General features: G+C 30.3%; 1 protein-coding gene across 2 annotated transcripts in view; it reads left to right on the top strand.

Moving 5' to 3' along the window:
• Nucleotides 1-1,373: 1,373 nt before the first annotated feature.
• Nucleotides 1,374-20,915, top strand: part of Usp32 (Ubiquitin specific protease 32) — a 30,561-nt gene continuing 11,019 nt past the window's right edge. The window contains exons 1-11 of one of the 2 annotated variants that reach the window (XM_075303510.1): nucleotides 1,374-1,837; nucleotides 6,503-6,737; nucleotides 6,808-7,084; nucleotides 8,165-8,393; nucleotides 8,457-8,641; nucleotides 8,700-8,874; nucleotides 8,935-9,213; nucleotides 9,275-9,637; nucleotides 9,696-10,679; nucleotides 12,750-13,055; nucleotides 13,125-13,558. In XM_075303510.1, the coding sequence (XP_075159625.1) occupies nucleotides 1,780-1,837; nucleotides 6,503-6,737; nucleotides 6,808-7,084; nucleotides 8,165-8,393; nucleotides 8,457-8,641; nucleotides 8,700-8,874; nucleotides 8,935-9,213; nucleotides 9,275-9,637; nucleotides 9,696-10,679; nucleotides 12,750-13,055; nucleotides 13,125-13,558 (3,525 nt within the window). In that variant the 5' untranslated portion in view covers nucleotides 1,374-1,779. The remainder of the gene's footprint in view (nucleotides 1,838-6,502; nucleotides 6,738-6,807; nucleotides 7,085-8,164; nucleotides 8,394-8,456; nucleotides 8,642-8,699; nucleotides 8,875-8,934; nucleotides 9,214-9,274; nucleotides 9,638-9,695; nucleotides 10,680-12,749; nucleotides 13,056-13,124; nucleotides 13,559-20,915) is intronic. The other variant, XM_075303511.1, reaches the window with a different exon arrangement.

The raw sequence follows: 20,915 nt of genomic DNA on the forward strand, positions 1-20,915 counted from the left end.
CACAAACCCGTATGTGCACACGCACAAACATACACATTCATCAGTGTTGCCGCTACTACTTCAATCGAAGTATTTTGCTTCATTTTCACAAAATTTACTTGGTCACTCCTTCTTCCAAAAATCTGCTTCACTTTTTGTTCTGCTTCATATTTTAAAATTTTTCCCCATATTACATAATTGTTTTTCCTATACCTTTAATTACGATGAACATAGCGGTTTTAATCATTGAATTATTAACCGATGTGGACCAATTTTTGCATAATTGTTAGAGACCACATACTTACACCATGTACCAAATTTCAGCTGGATCGGATGAAATTTGTTTCTCGTTTATATGGGGGCTATACGTAAAAGTGGACAGATATGGCCCATTTGCAATAACATCCGACCTACATCAATAACAAGTACTTGTGCCAAGTTTCAAGATGATAGCTTCTTTCGTTCGGAAGTTAGCGTGATTTCAACAGACGGACGGACATGCTCAGATCGACACAGAATTTTACCACGACCCAAAATATATATACTTTATGGGGCCTTAGAGCAATATTTCGATGTGTTACAAACGGAACCCTCCCATCCTATGGTGGAGGGTATAATAAAATGATTTCTATTGTTTTGTTTTCAAAAATGTATGCTACTTCAATTTTATTCAATCTACTCCACTTTTTCCAAAATCTACTTCACTCAATTTTTCACTAGCGGCAGCACTGACATTCATCTACAATGAAAATTGGGGCAGGGATGCAAAAAACGTATTTTTTGTACTAAAACCACAAGGCAATATGGGGGATTTCAAGATAGGTTTTGCAAATCTACTGAAATCTAGGAGGATTTCGGCCAAATTCCTCTTTTGCGAGGATTCCATGCATATTGTGAACGTAGTATAAGATTATTGTGTAAAAATAGTATACTACTATTACTACTTTGAGCATTATGTGAATGGACTATTAATTTATTACGTTCACGCTGTAAAGGTGGTACTAAGTTCGAGTTTAGTCGCTAAAATCGCTAAATTGAAAATTAATCAGCACGAAAAAGGCATATTTTATGCATATTTGTTGCAAATTTTTTTATAACTTGATGGGAAAAAGCCCAAAGCAAATTTTAACAAAGTTTGTATTCCTTAAAATGGATTATTAAAGAAAAATAATCGTGAAAAAATTACTCTCGGCATTTCAGTAGGAATACAAGAGATATGTAAAGAGAATTTAATTCTAAATATCGAGATTTCGTGCCAAGTGAGAACGTACCATTCATTGTACACTGAATTTCAGTGTGGTCGTACCAGAGAAATCAGTTGATAAAAACAAAAATACCACTATCGATAGGACAAAGATATCGATTCTTTAACTAAATCCGTAGTCGATTTTCCAACCACTGCACTTTACAAAACAAAAATTAGGTCTGGCCCATAAGGTTTTGAAGATTTTCGTAGTGAAAAGTGATTTTGCGTGTTATTATGATGGTTTTTCGATGTTATAGTGTAGCAATAAATAATGTGGAGAAATTGTTAATTAGTTTGAAATGAAAAACCAAGCAAATTGTTATGACATAGAATTAAAAGAAATTGATACGAGAATATTGTAAAAAAAAAGTGAAGCAAAAGAATAAAAACAGACGTCGTAGTTGTAACCTTTGTTGTAATTTCTCAAAAGGTAGTACTCAGTGGTATGTATGTGTGAGTGTCGTCTCCAGAATTCCATACTAGCTGGCTAAGTGCAGTTAGCCAGGCAGTTCCGTCCCACTAACAGAAATACCACCACCCATTATAAGATCGTAATGGGTGCAAAAGAATCGAAACAGACCTGTATCAATTACGAGGATGCAGTTAAAAGGGGTAAGTATTAAATATTCGCATACGAGTTGCAGCAAGATATATCACAAATTACTAATATCTCGGGTGGGAGTTTTTTTTCTTCCTCCATTTCCTTTGTATCTTCTTCTCATCTACAATTTGTCGTTTGCAGCTTTGTTGTTGTTATGAAGAGATTCATCATTTTGGGAGGGGGCGATGAAAGAGGGTCAATGAAATGGGTTATTTTGCCTTATAAAAAAGAAAGAGTTCTTTTTATCTTTTGTTGCTGTTCTCTCTTCGATTTCGTCGCTTGCCTTCAAGTTGTTAGTTGTTTTTGTTTGCTTATACTATATTCGTAATCTTTTCCCATTAGATTACTTTTATATTTTTAGTTTTTTTTCTTTCCATTCCGATGTTGTTGAAGTTGTCAAAGGAGAATTTATTCTTTTTGTAGTTATTGTTTTCCACTTATAAAGCCCTCTGGCGATTTCGCAAACAGAATTGTTGGATGTGGAGTGGGTAAATTGTAAAGTATTTTTTTTTAGATGGTTACTATTTTGGCCCACTGTGACGTCACAATAGAAATGCAATTTAAGTCAACAAATCTTTCTATATATTTGCTTTTTCCAATGCCAGCAATTAGTTATTGACACCTGCTATACGTTTTGTTATCCGAGCTTGCGTGTAATATACCACCTTTTTCAATCTTGTAATGCGATATAGGTTATACCGATATAGTTTCTTTGTTGTCTAGATTATTTTGGGGGTTTTTAACTCTAAATTATGCACACAAAGTTCATGTTACCAAATGTAACAAAAAACGAACTGTCAATGAACTATGGCAAGATTAGTGTGAATACATCATTGCAGAATGGAGAAATGGAGGCATTGTTGTTGGTGTCTAAGTCAAACTTTTGAATATTTATTAGAAATCAAATATAGTTTATGATGTTATCAAAGCCCTCTGGTATTCGCACATATCTGGTCTTGTAACGAAAGAGAAAGCAAAGAAATAAAATTTTGACAAAATTTTCTCTGGAAATAAAATTTTTACAAAATTTTCTCTATAGACATAAAATATTAGGAAAATTTCCTATGGAAATAAAATTTTGAGAAAATTTTCCACAGAAACAGAATTTTGAATTATAGAAATAAAATTTTGAGAAAATTTTCTATAGAAATAAAATTTTGAGGAAATTTTGTATAGAAATAAAATTTTGGCAAAATTTTCTATAGAAATAAAATTTTGGCAAAATTTTCTATAGAAATAAAATTTTGGCAAAATTTTCTATAGAAATAAAATTTTGGCAAAATAGAAATAAAATTTTGACAAAATTTTCTAGAAAAAAAAAAAATGAAGAAATTTTCTATAGAAATAAAATGTTGACAAAAATTTCTATGGAAATAAAATTTTGAGAAAATTTCCATGAAATAAATTTTAACAAAATTTTCTATAGAAATAAAATTTTGACAAAATTTTCTATAGAAATAAAGTTTTGACAAAATTTTCTACTAAAATTTTAACAAAATTTTCTGTACAAATAAAATTTTAACAAAATTTTCTGTACAAATAAAATTTTGACAAAAATTTCTATAGTAAAATTTTGGCAAAATTTTCTATAGAAATAAAATTTTGGCAAAATTTTCTATAGAAATAAAATTTTGGCAAAATTTTCTATAGAAATAAAATTTTGGCAAAATAGAAATAAAATTTTGACAAAATTTTCTAGAAAAAAAATTTTAAGAAATTTTCTATAGAAATAAAATGTTGACAAAAATTTCTATGGAAATAAAATTTTGAGAAAATTTCCATGAAATAAATTTTAACAAAATTTTCTATAGAAATAAAATTTTGACAAAATTTTCTATAGAAATAAAGTTTTGACAAAATTTTCTATAGAACTAAAATTTTAACAAAATTTTCTGTACAAATAAAATTTTAACAAAATTTTCTGTACAAATAAAATTTTGACAAAAATTTCTATAGTAATTTTGACAAATTCCCTTTAGACATTAATTTTTGACAAAATTTTCTATGGAAATAAAATTTTGACAAAATTTTCTAATAACATTTTGACAAAATTTTCTATGGAAATAAAATTTTGAGAAAATTTTCAATAGAAACAGAATTTTGAGAAAATTTTCCACAGAAACAGAATTTTTAATTATAGAAATAAATCTTGAGAAAATTTTCATAGAAGTAAAATTTTGACAAAACTTTCTTTAGAAATAAAATTTTGGCAAATTTTTCTATAGAAATAACATTTTGGCAAAATTTTGTATAGAAATAAAATTTTGGCAAAATTTTCTATAGAAATAAAATTTTGACAAAATTTTCTAGAAAAAAATTTAGAAGAAATTTTCTATAAAAATAAAATGTTACCAAAAATTTCTATGGAAATAAAATTTTGAGAAAATTTAGCATGCCCGCCTTGCATCCCACCTCAGTAATGCTGGTGACATTTCTGAGGGTTTCAAAGTTTCTCTAAGTGGTTTCACTGCAATGTAGAATGTGCAATTTTAACAAAATTTTCTATAGAAATAAAATGTTGACAAAATTTTCTATAGAAATAAAATTTTGACCAAATTTTAACAAAGTTTTCTATAGAAATAAAATTTTATTGTTGTTTTTGATCTCAGCTTAAAGCCATGCATTGACTAAACTACAAGTGTAGCTTAACCAACAGAGGAAAAGTATGCTTGTCAAATTTATTTAGGCAAAGCCCTATAGACTGCAATATGGTTGGATGTACAGCTGTTTCGGAATTACCACATTCCTCATTAGCATCCTCTACTTGCTACAAAAACATCCTCTACTTGCTACAAAAACAACAATAACGATTGAAGAGAAGCCAACAATAACAAACAAAACGAAATAAAATGTTGACAAAATTTTTTTTAGAACTAAAATTTTAACAAAATTTTCTGTGCAAATAACATTTTGACAAAAAGTTATATAGGAATTTTAACAAATTCCCTTTAGAAATTAAATTTATACAAAATTTTCTATAGAAATAAAATGTTGACAAATTTTCTATAGAAATAAAATTTTGACAAAATTTTCTATAGAAATAACATTTTGAGAAAATTTCCTATAAAAATAAAATTTTGACAAAATTTTCTATGGAAATCAAATGTTTACAAAATTTTTAATAGATCAAATTTTTACAAAATTTTCTATAGAAATAAAATTTGAGAAAATTTTCTATATAGAAATAAAATTTTTCAAAAATTTTCGATTTAAATAAAATTTTGACAAAATTTTCGATAGAAATAAAATTTTGACAAAATTTTTTTTAATTGTCTGTTGTGAAATACAAATAATAGTTTCTCTGAATTAATTAAGAAAAGATCCATCTTGAAAAACGTACTAAGGGAAAAATCAATTCTTTCAATAGAATATCCAGTGTTCTCTCCATCTCTCTCTATATTTTTCACAAAATTTCGTATGTTGTACTTTCAAAAAGAAAAAAATATTTAGGTCATAGGAAAATTGCCGCCATATAACACCATACAGTAAATTAACAATATATGGTCATATAAGATTTTTTGGTCACAGATAAGATTTCAAACTGTGTGAATCAATCAGTATCAAAATTTTCATGTATATTGTTTATCTGGTAATTGAAAACGATTTAAATGTTTGGTGTATACAGCAAAAGCACTAAAAGCGAAAAACCAAAAATATTCACTAACAAAATTTTGATAAACTCAACTATTAGAAATTATATTTATATACTCGCACAGTCTTACAAAAGTTTATAAGAATTCAAATATGGAGACAGGCTTATATGGGAGCTAAATGTAAATGTACATTTAATCAATCAATTAAAAAGTTGGTAGGATCCTACCAAAAATGGTAGATTTTTTACTGTTTTGTAGATTGGTAGAATTCTTGATGTTTTAGTAGATTTTGAGAGGTACTTCACAAATACTTTATAGAAATAAAATTTTGACAAAATTTTTATAGGATCAAAATTTTGACAAAACATCTATAGGATCAACATTTTGAGAAAATTTTCTATGGGAATAAAATTTTTACAAAATTTTCAATGGGAATAAAATTTTGACAAAATTTTCTATAGGAATAAAATTTCGAGTATTTAAATTTTCTATAGGAATAAAATTTAGACAAAATTTGATTTAAGGTGGGTATTAAGTTCGAGTTTAGCCGCTAAAATCGTAATTTTTTCATGATTACTTTTCTTTAATAATCCATTTTAAGGAATACAAACATTGTGAAAATTTGCTTTGGGCTTTTCCCCATCAAGTTATAAAAAAAATTGCAACAAATATGTATAATTTTATGCCTTTTTCTTATTGATTTAGTTTTCACTTTAGCGATTTTAGCGGCTAAACTCGAACTTAGTACCCACCTTTTGGAATAAAATTTAGATAAAAATTTTCTATAGGAATAAAATTTTATTCCTATAGAAAATTTTTATCTATTTAAACAAATTTTGACAAAATTTGCTATAGGAATAAAATTTTGATAAAATTTTCTATAGAAATCAAAAATGTCATAAGATTTGTTTATTTCGTAGTTTTTTGGTAAAATTTTCTATAACTTTTGGTAGATTATTTTTAATCGAGTGGCATCCGTGGTTGCAAGCCCATAGCCTTTTGTTATTTGTTATATTATTGACAATTTGGGAATGTTAAAAAATGTAAATAGTCATGAATGTTAACTTTGTTTTTGTTTTTTAGTTTCCGAATCTGAACTAAGACGTCTTAAGGAAGCCTTTAAAAAATCCGCTGGCGTTGGCCGTTTCTATCTAAGTCGTAATGCATTTCAACAAGATGTTCTGTTCGAGGGTGTACCAACCAATGTTACAGATTTGTTGTACGCCGCTTGTGGTGGTACATCAAAGGGTATATCGTTTAAAGATCTTTTATGTGGTCTAGTGCTTATTACAAAAGGATCAGAGGATGAGAAAATCAAGTAAGTCCATATTTCACCTTAACTTAATGCAAATAACATTAAAAAAAATTTGTCTTGTTCCTTTTTCCAGATTTCTTTGGAATTTATATTGCAACGATAGTGGAACTTATATTCTAAAATCGGATTTTATAAAAACGGTTAATATACTTCCCTACGAAACAGTTTCGTTGTTTGCTCAAACCGATCGTATAAATTTTGAACAATTTCAAAGCTGGATACTGAAAAACCGAGTCTCAACTGTCTTGTCCAAATGGCTGTTATCGGATAACTGTATTAGTTTAACATCAGAATTGGAAACTCCAACATTTTATCAAATTTTATCGGGTGTAACACATTTGGAAGAAAAGGTTTGTGAAAGTATGCTATTTTTTTTCAGAAATTGAGTACAAGCATGCAAACGAATATTCAATTGGGGAAATTTTCTATAGAAATAACATTTTGACAAAATTTTCTTTAAAAAAATTGATAAAATTTTCTATAGAAATAAAACATTGACAAAATTGTTTATAGAAATAAAATTGTGACAAAATTGTTTATAGAAATAAAATTTTGACAAAATTGTTTATAGAAATAAAATTTCGAGAAAATTTTCTATAAAAATAAAATTTTGACCAAAATTTCTATTGGAATTAAAATTTGCAAAAATTTTCTATAGAAATTAAATTTTCCACAAAATTTTCTAGACATAAAATTTTACAAAAATTTTCTATAGACATAAAATTTTCTAAAGAAATAAAATTTTGCAAAAATTTTCTATAGAAATAAAATTTTGACAAAATTTTTTATAGAAATAAAATTTTGACAAAAATTTTTATAGAAATAAAATTGTGACAAAATTTTCTTTAGAAATAAAAATTTGCAAAAATTTTCTATAGAAATAAAATTTTGCAAAAATTTTCTATAGAAATAAAAATTTTAAAAAAATTTTCTATAGAAATTCAATTAAAAAAAAAAATTCTATAGAAATAAAATTTGTAAGAAAATTTTCTATACAAATAAAATTTTGACAAAATTTTTTAAAGAAATAAAATATTCTACAGATATGAAATTTTGCACAAATTTTTTATAGAATTAAAATACACAAAAAATTTTTTCTATAGCAATAAAATTTTTGAGAAAATTTCCTATACAAATAAAATTTTGCAAAAATTTTCTATACAAATAAAATTTTGCACAAATTTTCTATAGAAATAACGTTTTGCAAAAAAAAAATTATAGAAATAAAATTTTGCAAAAATTTTCTATTGAAATAAAATTTTGCAAAAATTTTCTATAGAAATAAAATTTTGCAAAAAATTTTTTAAGAAATAAAGTTTTGACAAAATTTTCTTTGGAAATAAAATTTTGAGAAAATTTTCTATAGAAATAAAATAGGGGCATTAAAAATATTTAATTCTTTTGTGCATTATCTTGTTCTTCTTTTTCAGGATATCGTCGATTTGGAAAAAGAATTTTGGCGTTTACAAAATACCTCACAAAATGGTCAATTAGATTTACAATTACTCGGACCACTCTTAAGTCCTCCAATTCCAAAAAATGCATTACAAGGCCTATTCAACGCTTTCGATGAGAATCGAGATGGTCATATTGATTTTAAGGAGTTATGCTGTGGTGTTAGTGCTGCCTGTCGTGGTCCCAGTGTAGAGAGAACTAGATGTTAGTATTCACAGGAAAAATAAACCATAAAAGATTTTAATGTATTTTCGTATCCCCTTACAGTTTGTTTCAAAATATTTGATGTTGATAGTGATGGTGTACTTAACCATTCGGAAACTTTGCAAATGCTAAATGTTCTACTTTATGTAGCAAAAGAAAATCGTAATGCTAATATATACAAAGACTTGACCAAACAAGAAGCTTTAAAAGATCTGGCTAATTTCACTACCAAAAAGACAAATTCAAAGGTAAAATTTTAAATTATCTTAAAATCTGGTTTATTTGCTATCATTCCTAAAAAAACAGGATAATCAATCGTTGGAGCTGGATATGGATATTACTTTGACAGCGGAAGATTTCATGATGTGGAATGTAGATAGCAGTTTGAAATTATTACAGCCATTTTTGGATTTAATTTTTGAAGTATGCCATATAGTTTTTGGTTTATGGCCTCAATGTAGACATATGGAACATGACATTGGTAAGATAAATACTAAAAAAAGAAATAATTTTTTTTTTTAATTTTTGGAATTTTCACCAGTTCGTGGCTGGCTGGATCGTGAGGAGAAACGCAAATACAGTGTTGGACAATTCTGGTATTTAATATCACGGGACTGGTGGATAACTTGGTTACATTACGTTACCAATAGTACATCATCCTGTGAGTATTGTAAACATTCGGCCATTGGTACATATCAGCGAACATCACTCTCGGGCATCGATGAGGCTGTGGTTTGCGATGAGAGTTTCAATAGCAATTCCTTGGATTCGGCAACAATGGGATGTGAAATGACGGTATCAGCAGATAATTGTAGTTTGGGTATGTCATCCTCGCTTGAAATGCCTATTGGAACTGTTTTAAGGGATTTCCTCTTTTTTAGGTTCCACCAGTAGCGGTATATCCTCGTGTCGACAATTAGGCTCCCGACCTGGACCCATAGATAATACTAATCTTGTTACTCCAAATCCTTATAAAAATGTACGTACGCTTACGGGAGAAGGGGGCCATTTGAAACGGGATACTCCTTTGGTACAGAATCATAATTTTGAACTGGTGCCCAAATCATTGTGGAAAGCTTTAAATCGCTGGTATGGTGATAATTTACCTTTGCCACGGCAAGTTATTCAACCACCAAATGCAGCGGAGGTCGAATTGGAATTATATCCCTTGAGTTTGCGTATATTGTTACATCAGATTGTGCCTCAGCAACAGCAAATGACCAATACTTGGGGAGCAATGACAAGTAATATAGAGATTTACTTATTTAATTATAAAAGTTAGCAAAATTTTCTAAATTTTAGGTAGTTATGGTGTTATAGCATCCGGTGGAGGATTTGCATCAATTTCATCTACGAGTGTGTTGCAGCCACCAAAACGTTATTTGGCTTATACTGCGTCATTTAGTCGTTTGGCCACAGTACAAAAAGTTGGAGCATTCCTTTGTGAACAATTACGTTTGCGTACGGAAGATATTCGTCTTTGGCATATACCCTCGGGATCCATAGAAAACAGTGCCATTCTTCTGGAAGAAGATAGTATGACTCTTAAAGAGCTCATGATAAAAGATAATGATCAAATTCTTTTGGAAATACGTAACAAAGATCAAACATGGCCTGAGGAATTGGGATCGCTAACACAAACCGGAGGTACAACAGTAAATGATCGACGTTTGACACGAAGTTCCATAATGTCCGTACAAGCTCCCGGCGCTACTGGCCTACATAATTTGGGTAATACCTGTTTCATGAACGCCTCACTACAGGTTTTATTTAATACTCAACCATTGGCTCAATATTTTCGTCATAATATGCACCTATTCGAGTTGAACACTACAAATAAATTGGGCACACGTGGCCATTTGGCTACACGCTATGGCGAATTATTAAAAGAGGTTTGGAGTGCCACTACCAGATCGGTAGCTCCTTTAAAATTAAGATTTTGCGTTACCAAATATGCTCCCCAGTTTGCGGGCGGAGGACAACACGACTCACAAGAACTTCTAGAATGGCTTTTGGATGCCCTACATGAAGATCTCAATCGTGTTATGGAAAAATCCTATACAGAACTCAAAGATTCGAATGGAAGACCGGATAAAATTGTAGCCGCCGAAGCTTGGGCTCAGCATAATGCCCGAAATCAATCAATTATAATTGATCTATTCTATGGGCAATTGAAATCAAAAGTTAGCTGTATGTGTTGTGGTCGTGAATCGGTTCGATTTGATCCATTTAGTTTACTTAGTTTACCGCTGCCGGTGGAGAATTATATATATTTTGAAATTTTAGGTGAGTATAAAAGTGAAAGTGGTTTGGTTAAGCGCAGAGGCGAAAAATCAATTGTTCACTCTTTCGGATTTTTGACAAAGGAATAATTTTGTAAAAATTAACCTTTAGAATTAAAAATTTAAAAAAAAATCTATAGAAATAAAATTTTGACAAAATTTTCTATAGAAACAAAATTTTGACAACAATTTCTATAGAAATAAAATTTTAACAAAATTTTCTATAGAAATAAAATTTTGCACAAATTTTCTATAGAAATAAAATTTTGCACAAATTTTCTATAGAAAAAACATTTTGACAAAAAGAAATAAAATTTTGACAACATTTTCTATGGATATAAAATTTTGACAAAATTTTCTACAGAAATAAAATTTTGACAAAATTTTCTATAGAAATAAAATTTTGACAAAATTTTTTATTTCTGTAAATTGAAATTTTATTTCTGTAGAAAATTTTGTCAAAATTTTATTTCTGTAGAAAATTTTGTCATAATTTTATATCTATAGAAAATTTTGTCAAAATTTTATTTCTATAGAAAATTTGTGCAAAATTTCATTAGAAAATTTTGACAAAATTTTCTATAGAAATAAAATTTTGCTAAAATTTTCTATAGAAGTAAAATTTTGACAAAATTTTCTATAGAAGTAAAATTTTGACAAAATTTTCTATAGAAATAAAATTTTGACAAAATTTTCTATAGTAATAACATTTTGACAAAATTTTCTATAGAAATAACATTTTGATAAAATTTTCTATAGAAATAAAATTTTGACAAAATTTTCTTTAGAAATAAAATTTTTTCAAAATTTTCTATAGAAATAAAATTTTCTATAGATATAACATTTGGACAAAATATTCTATAGAAATAAAATTTTGAGAAAATTTTCTATAGAAATAAAATTTGGACAAAATATTCCATAGAAATAAAATTTTGAGAAAATTTTCTATAGAAATAAAATTTTGAGAAAAAATTCTATAGAAATAAAATTTTGACAAAATTTTCTATACAAATAAAATTTCGCAAAAATTTTCTATAGAAATAAAATTTTGCACAACTTTTCTATAGAAATAAAATTTTGATCAAAAGAAATAAAATTTTGCAAACATTTTCTATAGAAATAAAATTTTGCACAAATTTTCTATAGATATAAAATTTTGCACAAATTTTCTATAGAAATAAAATTTTGACAAAATTTTGTATAGATATAAAATTATGACAAAATTTTCTACAGAAATAAAATGTTGACAAAATTTTCTATTGAAAAGAAATTTAACAACATTTTCTATAGAAATAAAATTTTGACAAAATTTTCTATAGAAATAAAATTTTGACAAAATTTTTTATTTCTTAAATTGAAATTTTATTTCTATAGAAATAAAATTTTACAAAATTTTTTACAGAAATAAAATTTCAATTTACAGAAATAAAAAATTTTGTCAAAATTTTATTTCTATAGACAATTTTGTCAAAATTTTATTTCTATAGAAAATGTTGTTAAATTTTTTTCTATAGAAAATTTTGTCAAAATTTTATTTCTGTAGAAAATTTTGTCAAAAGTTCATTTCTGTAGAAAATTTTGTCATAATTTTATATCTATAGAAAATTTTGTCAACATTTTATTTCTATAGAAAATTTGTGCAAAATTTTATTTCTACAGAAAATGTTTGCAAAATTTTATTTCTTTTGGTCAAAATTTTATTTGTATAGAAAATTTGTGCAAAATTTTATTTGTATAGAAAATTTTGTCAAAATTTATTTCTATAGAAAATAGTTGACAAAATTTTCTATAGAAATAAAGTTTTGCAGAAATTTTCTATAGAAATAAAATTTTGACAAATTTTTTTTAGAGATAACATTTTCTGTAGATATAAAATTTTGACAAAATGAACTATGAAAATAAAATTTTGCAAAATAATTGTTTGGTAGTTTTTTTGGTAAATTTTTCATCAATTTTTGGTAGATTAGTTATAGCTCGAGTGGCAACCGTGTCTTCTTTGCCGCAAATTTTTTAAACATTTTTAACTAATTGTCCTATATTTTATTTTTATATTTTTAAATTTATTTCTTTATAGTTATATTATTAGATGGTTCTGTGCCCATAAAATATGGCTTACGTCTAAATTCAGAATCCAAGTATTTTGATTTAAAACGAAAATTGGCTACATTATCATATTTAAATCCACATTTTATGTTAATCTGTGAAATATGGAATTCACAAATTCGCCATATATTCCCGGATGATGAGAAGATAAGGCCCTCAGCGGCCAAAGAACTTTATTGTTATCAATTGCCTGAGGAGTGTCATGATCGTTCAAGATCAAGTTCTACATTGGGAATACATATTGAGAAAGGCCTTAAGGATATACAACGTAGTTCAGGTATTATAAGCAATCATACTCTATTTAATAAGCGAAAAGTAAATGTTTGTATATTTCCATTCAATGTAGCCATGCTTACTGCATATGATTCGTTTTCCTCTCTGAGTGCTTTAAATAATTCCAATAATGTTCCTACTTCCACCACCAACACCACCAGTACCACAACAAATAATCTTTCGAATCCAATTATGAATGGAGGCGATAAAATACAATACGCTGAACATTCGTTCTATGATTTACTTCCACCATCGACAAGCACGGCGATAAATTTCGATACTCCAACGACACAATCATCGTCTGGAGAAGGTGCTGCTACGGTTACTACTGCCTTAACTGGTCGCTATCAAAACAGCTTTGACAATGTGCCCTGCAATATGACTATAATCGGTGGTGGTAGTTGTGGCCGCACTAATGACGAGGACGAAGAAACCGAAGACGATGATGTACATGTGTCAACGAAGGTAAGGCGGTGCTTTGTGTGCATGCCCCAATTATGCTTCAAGGTATGGCTATAGTTTTTAATTGCAAATTTAGTTAGTTGTATTTAATAATGTACGTTTTTTTTTTTGGAAAATCAAATATACGTCTTTTTCTCTCTGTGTGACTCCACTAGTGATGCAAAAACCTATTGGTCATTGCATTCCTATAACTGGAGTTTCATGCATATTCTTGCATATTTCTATTTGCAATAGATTACCAAGCATTCTATAGGCTTTGTTGCTGCTGTGCCAATTGTGTGAAAATATTACATTTTACAGATATCTAGTATAGCTCTAGAAAAAAACGATGATACACAAAATGAGTCTGTCAATGTTAGCCTAATGCTTCCCATGGACATAATGTGTTCACTCCTTCAATGTAACAGATCAATTGCCCCCCGCCTGATACAAAGATTGTTATACTAGAATATAAAATTTTTTAAAGCATAACTATCAAAATGCGCTTGTATAAACTTTATATAAAATGGTATCAAATAAAGGGTGATACGGTCAAAATTTGGTCAATATAAACTTGACGTATTTCTTTCAATTTTGCATTTAAAAAACCTGAACACCCCTCATTTTGAAGGTGTGTGTGTGTAGAATGTTGCTCCTATTTTGATTTTGGAATTCACTCTTCAGTTGTCAAAATGCCGTCCAAGCAAGAAGACCAGCGTATCAAAATTTTGCTCGCGCATCGCGAAAATCCGAGCTACTCGCACGCAAAGCTGGCAAAATCGCTAAAAGTTGCCAAATCAACCGTTACAAATGTAATTAAAGTGTTTGGGGAACGTTTGTAGACAGCCATGAAGTCTGGATCGGGGGAAATCGAAAACCGGAAGTCGCTAAGACGACAAAGAGAATTGCCGGTAGTTTCAAGCGAAATCCTAACCTCTCTATCCGAGATGCCGCAAATAAGCTGGGTGTATCGTCTACAACCTTGCATCGAGCCAAAAAACGAGCCGGACTATCGACTTACAAGAAGGTAGTGACTCCAAATCGCGATGATAAACAAAATACGACGGCCAAAGCGCGATCCCGGAGGCTGTACACGACGATGCTGACGAAGTTTGACTGCGTGGTAATGGACGACGAAACCTACGTCAAAGCCGACTACAAGCGGCTTCCGGGACAGAAGTTTTATACGGCAAAAGGAAGGGGAAAAGTAGCAGATATTTTCAAGCACATAAAACTGTCAAAGTTCGCAAAGAAATATCTGGTTTGGCAAGCCATCTGTAACTGTGGCTTGAAAAGCAGCATTTTCATAGCTTCCGGGACTGTCAACCAAGAAATTTACGTGAAAGAGTGTTTGAATAAACGTCTGCTGCCTTTCCTGAAGAAACACGGTTGTTCCGTACTGTTTTGGCCGGATTTGGCATCTTGTCATTACGGTAAAAAGGCCATGGAGTGGTACGCCGCCAACAACGTGCAGGTGGTTCCCAAGGACAAGAACCCTCCCAACACGCCAGAGTTCCGCCCAATTGAGAAATACTGGGCTATTGTCAAGCGGAACCTAAGGACGAGCAGCAGTTCAAGGCAAACTGACTTTCTGCGGCGAAGAAGGTGGACAAGGTGGCTGTACAAAATCTGATGGCAGGTGTCAAGCGTGAGGCCCGGCAATTCGGATTTGGAAAAGCGAAAGCCTAACTGAATATTTTTCCTGAATTTTATACGAATTGAACTTGAAAAAGAAATTTAATTTGATTTTTTAAATAAACGATTTCACCGATTTACACGCGATTTCCCTTGACCACATTTTTACCGTATCACCCTTTATTTGGTCCCATAGCCCTTAAATTTATAGAGGCGAGTTTTGTAGGTTATTAAAGTTTTCTTTGTGTCAGATAGGAGATTTTCCAAATTGTCTTTCTCCATTGAAAACTTAGGGACAATTGAAATGAATATATTATGATGCCATATTTGTTGCCACACACCATATTTATATAGCCATTCAAGATAAGGTGTGTAGTTTGCTTCATTTAGAAAAATTAAACAAACTGATACGTATTAAATACAAATTATAAAAATACAAATTATTGGTTTTGGTTTGTAAATATTCATAATTTCTTTAAGTGACGATAATTTTGTAATCACCTTCACTGGAAACAATGATGTACAGCACTTCTTTCTTGGTCGAATATACAAAGGATTTTAGCTTTTTTTCCTTATTTTTTTTATTCATAATTATTGTATCATATGAGGGATTATAATGAGAATACAAATATCGATTATTCGTTATTTCAAAATTTGATCGATTTTTGACTATTTTTCATATAAAAACAAGTAAGGAAAGTCTAAAGTCGGACGTGGCCGACTATATTATACCCTGCACCACCTTGTAGATCTAAATTTTCGATACCATATCACATCCGTCAAATGTGTTGGGGGCTATATATAAAGGTTTGTCCCAAATACATACATTTTAATATCACTCGATCTGGACAGAATTTGATAGACTTCTACAAAATCTATAGACTCAAAATGTAAGTCGGCTAATGCACTAGGGTGGAACACAATGTTAGTAAAAAGTAAGGAAAGTCTAAAGTCGGGCGGGGCCGACTATATTATACCCTGCACCACTTTGTAGATCTAAATTTTCGATACAATATCACATCCGTCAAATGTGTTGGGGGCTATATATAAAGGTTTGTCCCAAATACATACATTTAAATATCACTCGATCTGGACAGAATTTGATAGACTTCTACAAAATCTATAGACTCAAAATTTAAGTCGGCTAATGCACTAGGGTGGTACACAATGTTAGTAAAAAAATATGGGAAACATTTAAATCTGAAGCAATTTTAAGGAAACTTCGCAAAAGTTTATTTATGATTTATCGCTCGATATATATGTATTAGAAGTTTAGGAAAATAAGAGCCATTTTTACAACTTTTCGACTCAGCAGTGGCGATTTTACAAGGAAAATGTTGGTATTTTGACCATTTTTGTCGAAATCAGAAAAACATATATATGTGAGTTATATCTAAATCTAAACCGATTTCAACCAATTTTGCTACAATGCTAATTCTACTCCCTATGCAAAATTTCAACGAAATCGGAGTTAAAAATTGGCCTCTGTGGTCATATGAGTGTAAATCGGGCGAAAGCTATAAATGGGAGCTATATATAGATCTGAACCGATTTCAATCAAATTTGGCACGCATAGCTACAATGCTAGATCTACTCCCTGTGCCAAATTACAACCAAATTGGGCCAAAACTCTGGCTATTAGAACCATATTAGTCCATATCGGGCGAAAGATATATATGGGAGCTATATCTAAATCTGAACCGATTTCAATCAAATTTTGCACACTTAACTGCACTACTAATTGTACTCCTAGTGGAAAATTTCAAACAAATTGGGCCAAAACTCTGGCTTCTATGACCATATTAGTCCATATCGGGCGAAAGCTATAAATGGGAGCTATATATAAATCTGAACCGATTTCAATCAAATTCGGCACGCATAGCTACAATGCTATATCTACTCCCTGTGCAAAATTTCAACCAAATTGGTCCAAAACTCTGGCTTTTAGGACCATATTAGTCCATATCGGGCGAAAGATATATATGGGAGCTATATCTAAATCTGAACCAATTTCAATCAAATTTTGCACACTTGACTATACTACTAATTGTACTCCTAGTGCAAAATTTCAACCAAATTCGACCAAAAATCTGGCTTCTGGGGCCATATAAGTCCATATCGGGCAAAAGATATATATGGGAGCTATATCTAAATCTGAACCGATTTCAATCAAATTTTGCACACTTAACTGCACTACTAATTGTACTCCTAGTGGAATTTTTCAACCAAATTGGGCCAAAACTCTGGCTTTTAGGACCATATTAGTCCATATCGGGCGAAAGATATATATGGGAGCTATATCTAAATCTGAACCAATTTCAATCAAATTTTGCACACTTCACTATACTACTAATTGTACTCCTAGTGCAAAATTTCAACCAAATTCGGCCAAAAATCTGGCTTCTGGGGCCATATAAGTCCATATCGGGCGAGAGATATATATGGGAGCTATATCTAAATCTGAACCGATTTCAATCAAATTTTGCACACTTGACTATACGACTAAGTGTTATATTTGTACAAAATTTCAAGCAAATCGGTATAAAACTCTGGCTGCTGGGTTCATATTAGTGCATATCGGGCGAAAGATATATATGGGAGCTATATCTAAATCTGAACCGATTTCTTCCAAAATCAATAGGGTTCTATTCTGACCCAAATTAGGAACATGTGCCAAATTTGAAGGCGATTGGACTTAAATTGCGACCTAGACATTGATCACAAAAATGTGTTCACAGACAGACGGACGGACGGACGGACGGACGGACAGACGGACATGGTTATATCGACTCAGGGACCCACCCTGAGCATTATTTCCAAAGACACCATGTGTCTATCTCGTCTCCTTCTGGGTGTTACAAACATATGCACTAACTTATAATACCCTGTTCCACAGTGTGGCGCAGGGTATAAATACAATAAATACAAATTATCAATTGAGAATATATTTTTATACCCTGCGCCACACTGTGGAACAGGGTATTATAAGTTAGTGCATATGTTTGTAACACCCAGAAGGAGACGAGATAGACACATGGTGTCTTTGGAAATAATGCTCAGGGTGGGTCCCTGAGTCGATATAACCATGTCCGTCTGTCCGTCCGTCCGTCTGTCTGTGAACACATTTTTGTGATCAATGTCTAGGTCGCAATTTAAGTCCAATCGCCTTCAAATTTGGCACATGTTCCTAATTTGGGTCAGAATAGAACCCTATTGATTTTGGAAGAAATCGGTTCAGATTTAGATATAGCTCCCATATATATCTTTCGCCCGATATGCACTAATATGAACCCAGCAGCCAGAGTTTTATACCGATTTGCTTGAAATTTTGTACAAATATAACACTTAGTCGTATAGTCAAGTGTGCAAAATTTGATTGAAATCGGTTCAGATTTAGATATAGCTCCCATATATATCTTTCGCCCGATATGGACTTATATGGCCCCAGAAGCCAGATTTTTGGCCGAATTTGGTTGAAATTTTGCACTAGGAGTACAATTAGTAGTGCAGTTAAGTGTGCAAAATTTGATTGAAATCGGTTCAGATTTAGATATAGCTCCCATATATATCTTTCGCCCGATATGGACTAATATGGTTCTAATAGCCAGAGTTTTGGCCCAATTTGGTTGTAATTTGGCACAGGGAGTAGATCTAGCATTGTAGCTATGCGTGCCAAATTTGATTGAAATCGGTTCAGATCTATATATAGCTCCCATATATATCTTTCGCCCGATATGGACTAATATGGTTCTAATAGCCAGAGTTTTGGCCCAATTTGGTTGTAATTTGGCACAGGGAGTAGATCTAGCATTGTAGCTATGCGTGCCAAATTTGATTGAAATCGGTTCAGATCTATATATAGCTCCCATTTATAGCTTTCGCCCGATTTACACTCATATGACCACAGAGGCCAATTTTTAACTCCGATTTCGTTGAAATTTTGCATAGGGAGTAGAATTAGCATTGTAGCAAAATTGGTTGAAATCGGTTTAGATTTAGATATAACTCACATATATATGTTTTTCTGATTTCGACAAAAATGGTCAAAATACCAACATTTTCCTTGTAAAATCGCCACTGCTGAGTCGAAAAGTTGTAAAAATGGCTCTTATTTTCCTAAACTTCTAATACATATATATCGAGCGATAAATCATAAATAAACTTTTGCGAAGTTTCCTTAAAATTGCTTCAGATTTAAATGTTTCCCATATTTTTTACTAACATTGTGTTCCACCCTAGTGCATTAGCCGGCTTAAATTTTGAGTCTATAGATTTTGTATACGTCTATCAAATTCTGTCCAGATCGAGTGATATTTAAATGTATGTATTTGGGACAAACCTTTATATATAGCCCCCAACACATTTGACGGATGTGATATGGTATCGAAAATTTAGATCTACAAAGTGGTGCAGGGTATAATATAGTCGGCCACGTCCGACTTTAGACTTTCCTTACTTGTTTTGTATTGGTTTTGGTTTGTAAAATCTAAGTAATTGTGTAATTTCTTCCTGAGGAAACAATGATGTACAGCACTTCATTCTTAGTCGAATGTTCAATAATCTTTTTTAATTTAGTTTAGTTTATATTTTCCTTATTTTTTTGAAATAATAATAATAAAGGGATAATAATTATGTTACGAATTTGGCTATAGTTTTTTTTTTTATTTAAAAATTAAAAAAAAAAACAACTGAACAGCAACGGAAGCTTAAGTACTGTTGTACTCATACAAATAAAATCTGATTCAATCACCCATTATTTTTTTAATTTAAACTTCTTCAATCATGAAAATGATAGTATCAGTCACAGAATTATACTTACACAGAAAAAAATATAACCAAAATATTTCCAATTAAAAATTTAATTGAAGCTGAAAACTTTTTCAATTTAAAAATTAGTTTATACAATTAACTTTTTAATCGAACTAGGTCAATGATTGAAAAATTAAAAAAAAAATTCTCTGGAAAAGGTCTGGAAAAAAAGCCGACGAAACGTCGAGAAAAAAGATGAAATAAACTTGTTTTATTTGCATTTATATATATTGACCAAAACAGCCCATTAAAATAAACCAAAATGTTTAAAGTTTTAATCAAAACAAAAAATAATTGATACAATCAATTTTTTAATTAAAATAAAAACACAAAGTCAATTAAGAATGTGATGGAAAATAATTACGTCTTTAATTAAAAAAATAATTATTGTATGTATTTTTTTTTTCATTTTTTTAATCAAACTAAGAACACACAGTTATTTAAGAAAATGAATGAATATTTTCGCGGTTTTTATTAAACAATTATTTGTTTCAGTTAACAGTTTAAATAAAAAATTTAATCGATGTCGATTGCAAACTTAAATTAATTATTTAACTGATTTACTTAAAAAGTTTAACAAAATAATCAATTGAATCTAGTAAAAAAACTAAAGTTTTCCAATTGACATAATTTAAATTTGTGATTAAATCAATTTAAAAATTAATAAAAAAAAAATTTAAAAAAAAAATGAAGTTAATCACCCTTATTCCTGAAGTCGCCCTCGCCGTCGCTTTTTGTCGCTTTTCGTCAGTCGCCACTAATTGGTATTCCGTTCGTCGACATATTCTGCTATCGAAGAAAATCGGTATTCCTGCACCCTTATTCCTGAAGTCGCCCTCGCCGTCGCTTTTCTTCAGTCGCCACTAATTGGTATTCCGTTCGTCGATATATTCTGCTATCGAAGAAAATCGGTATTCCTGGTGTCGCTTTTTGTCGCCTTTAAATTTACCAGCGACGAGTTTAGTGTTTAATTTTTGAA

The sequence above is a fragment of the Haematobia irritans genome, chromosome 4 (genome assembly GCF_050003625.1).
Source record: "Haematobia irritans isolate KBUSLIRL chromosome 4, ASM5000362v1, whole genome shotgun sequence".
Lineage (NCBI taxonomy): Eukaryota > Metazoa > Arthropoda > Insecta > Diptera > Muscidae > Haematobia > Haematobia irritans.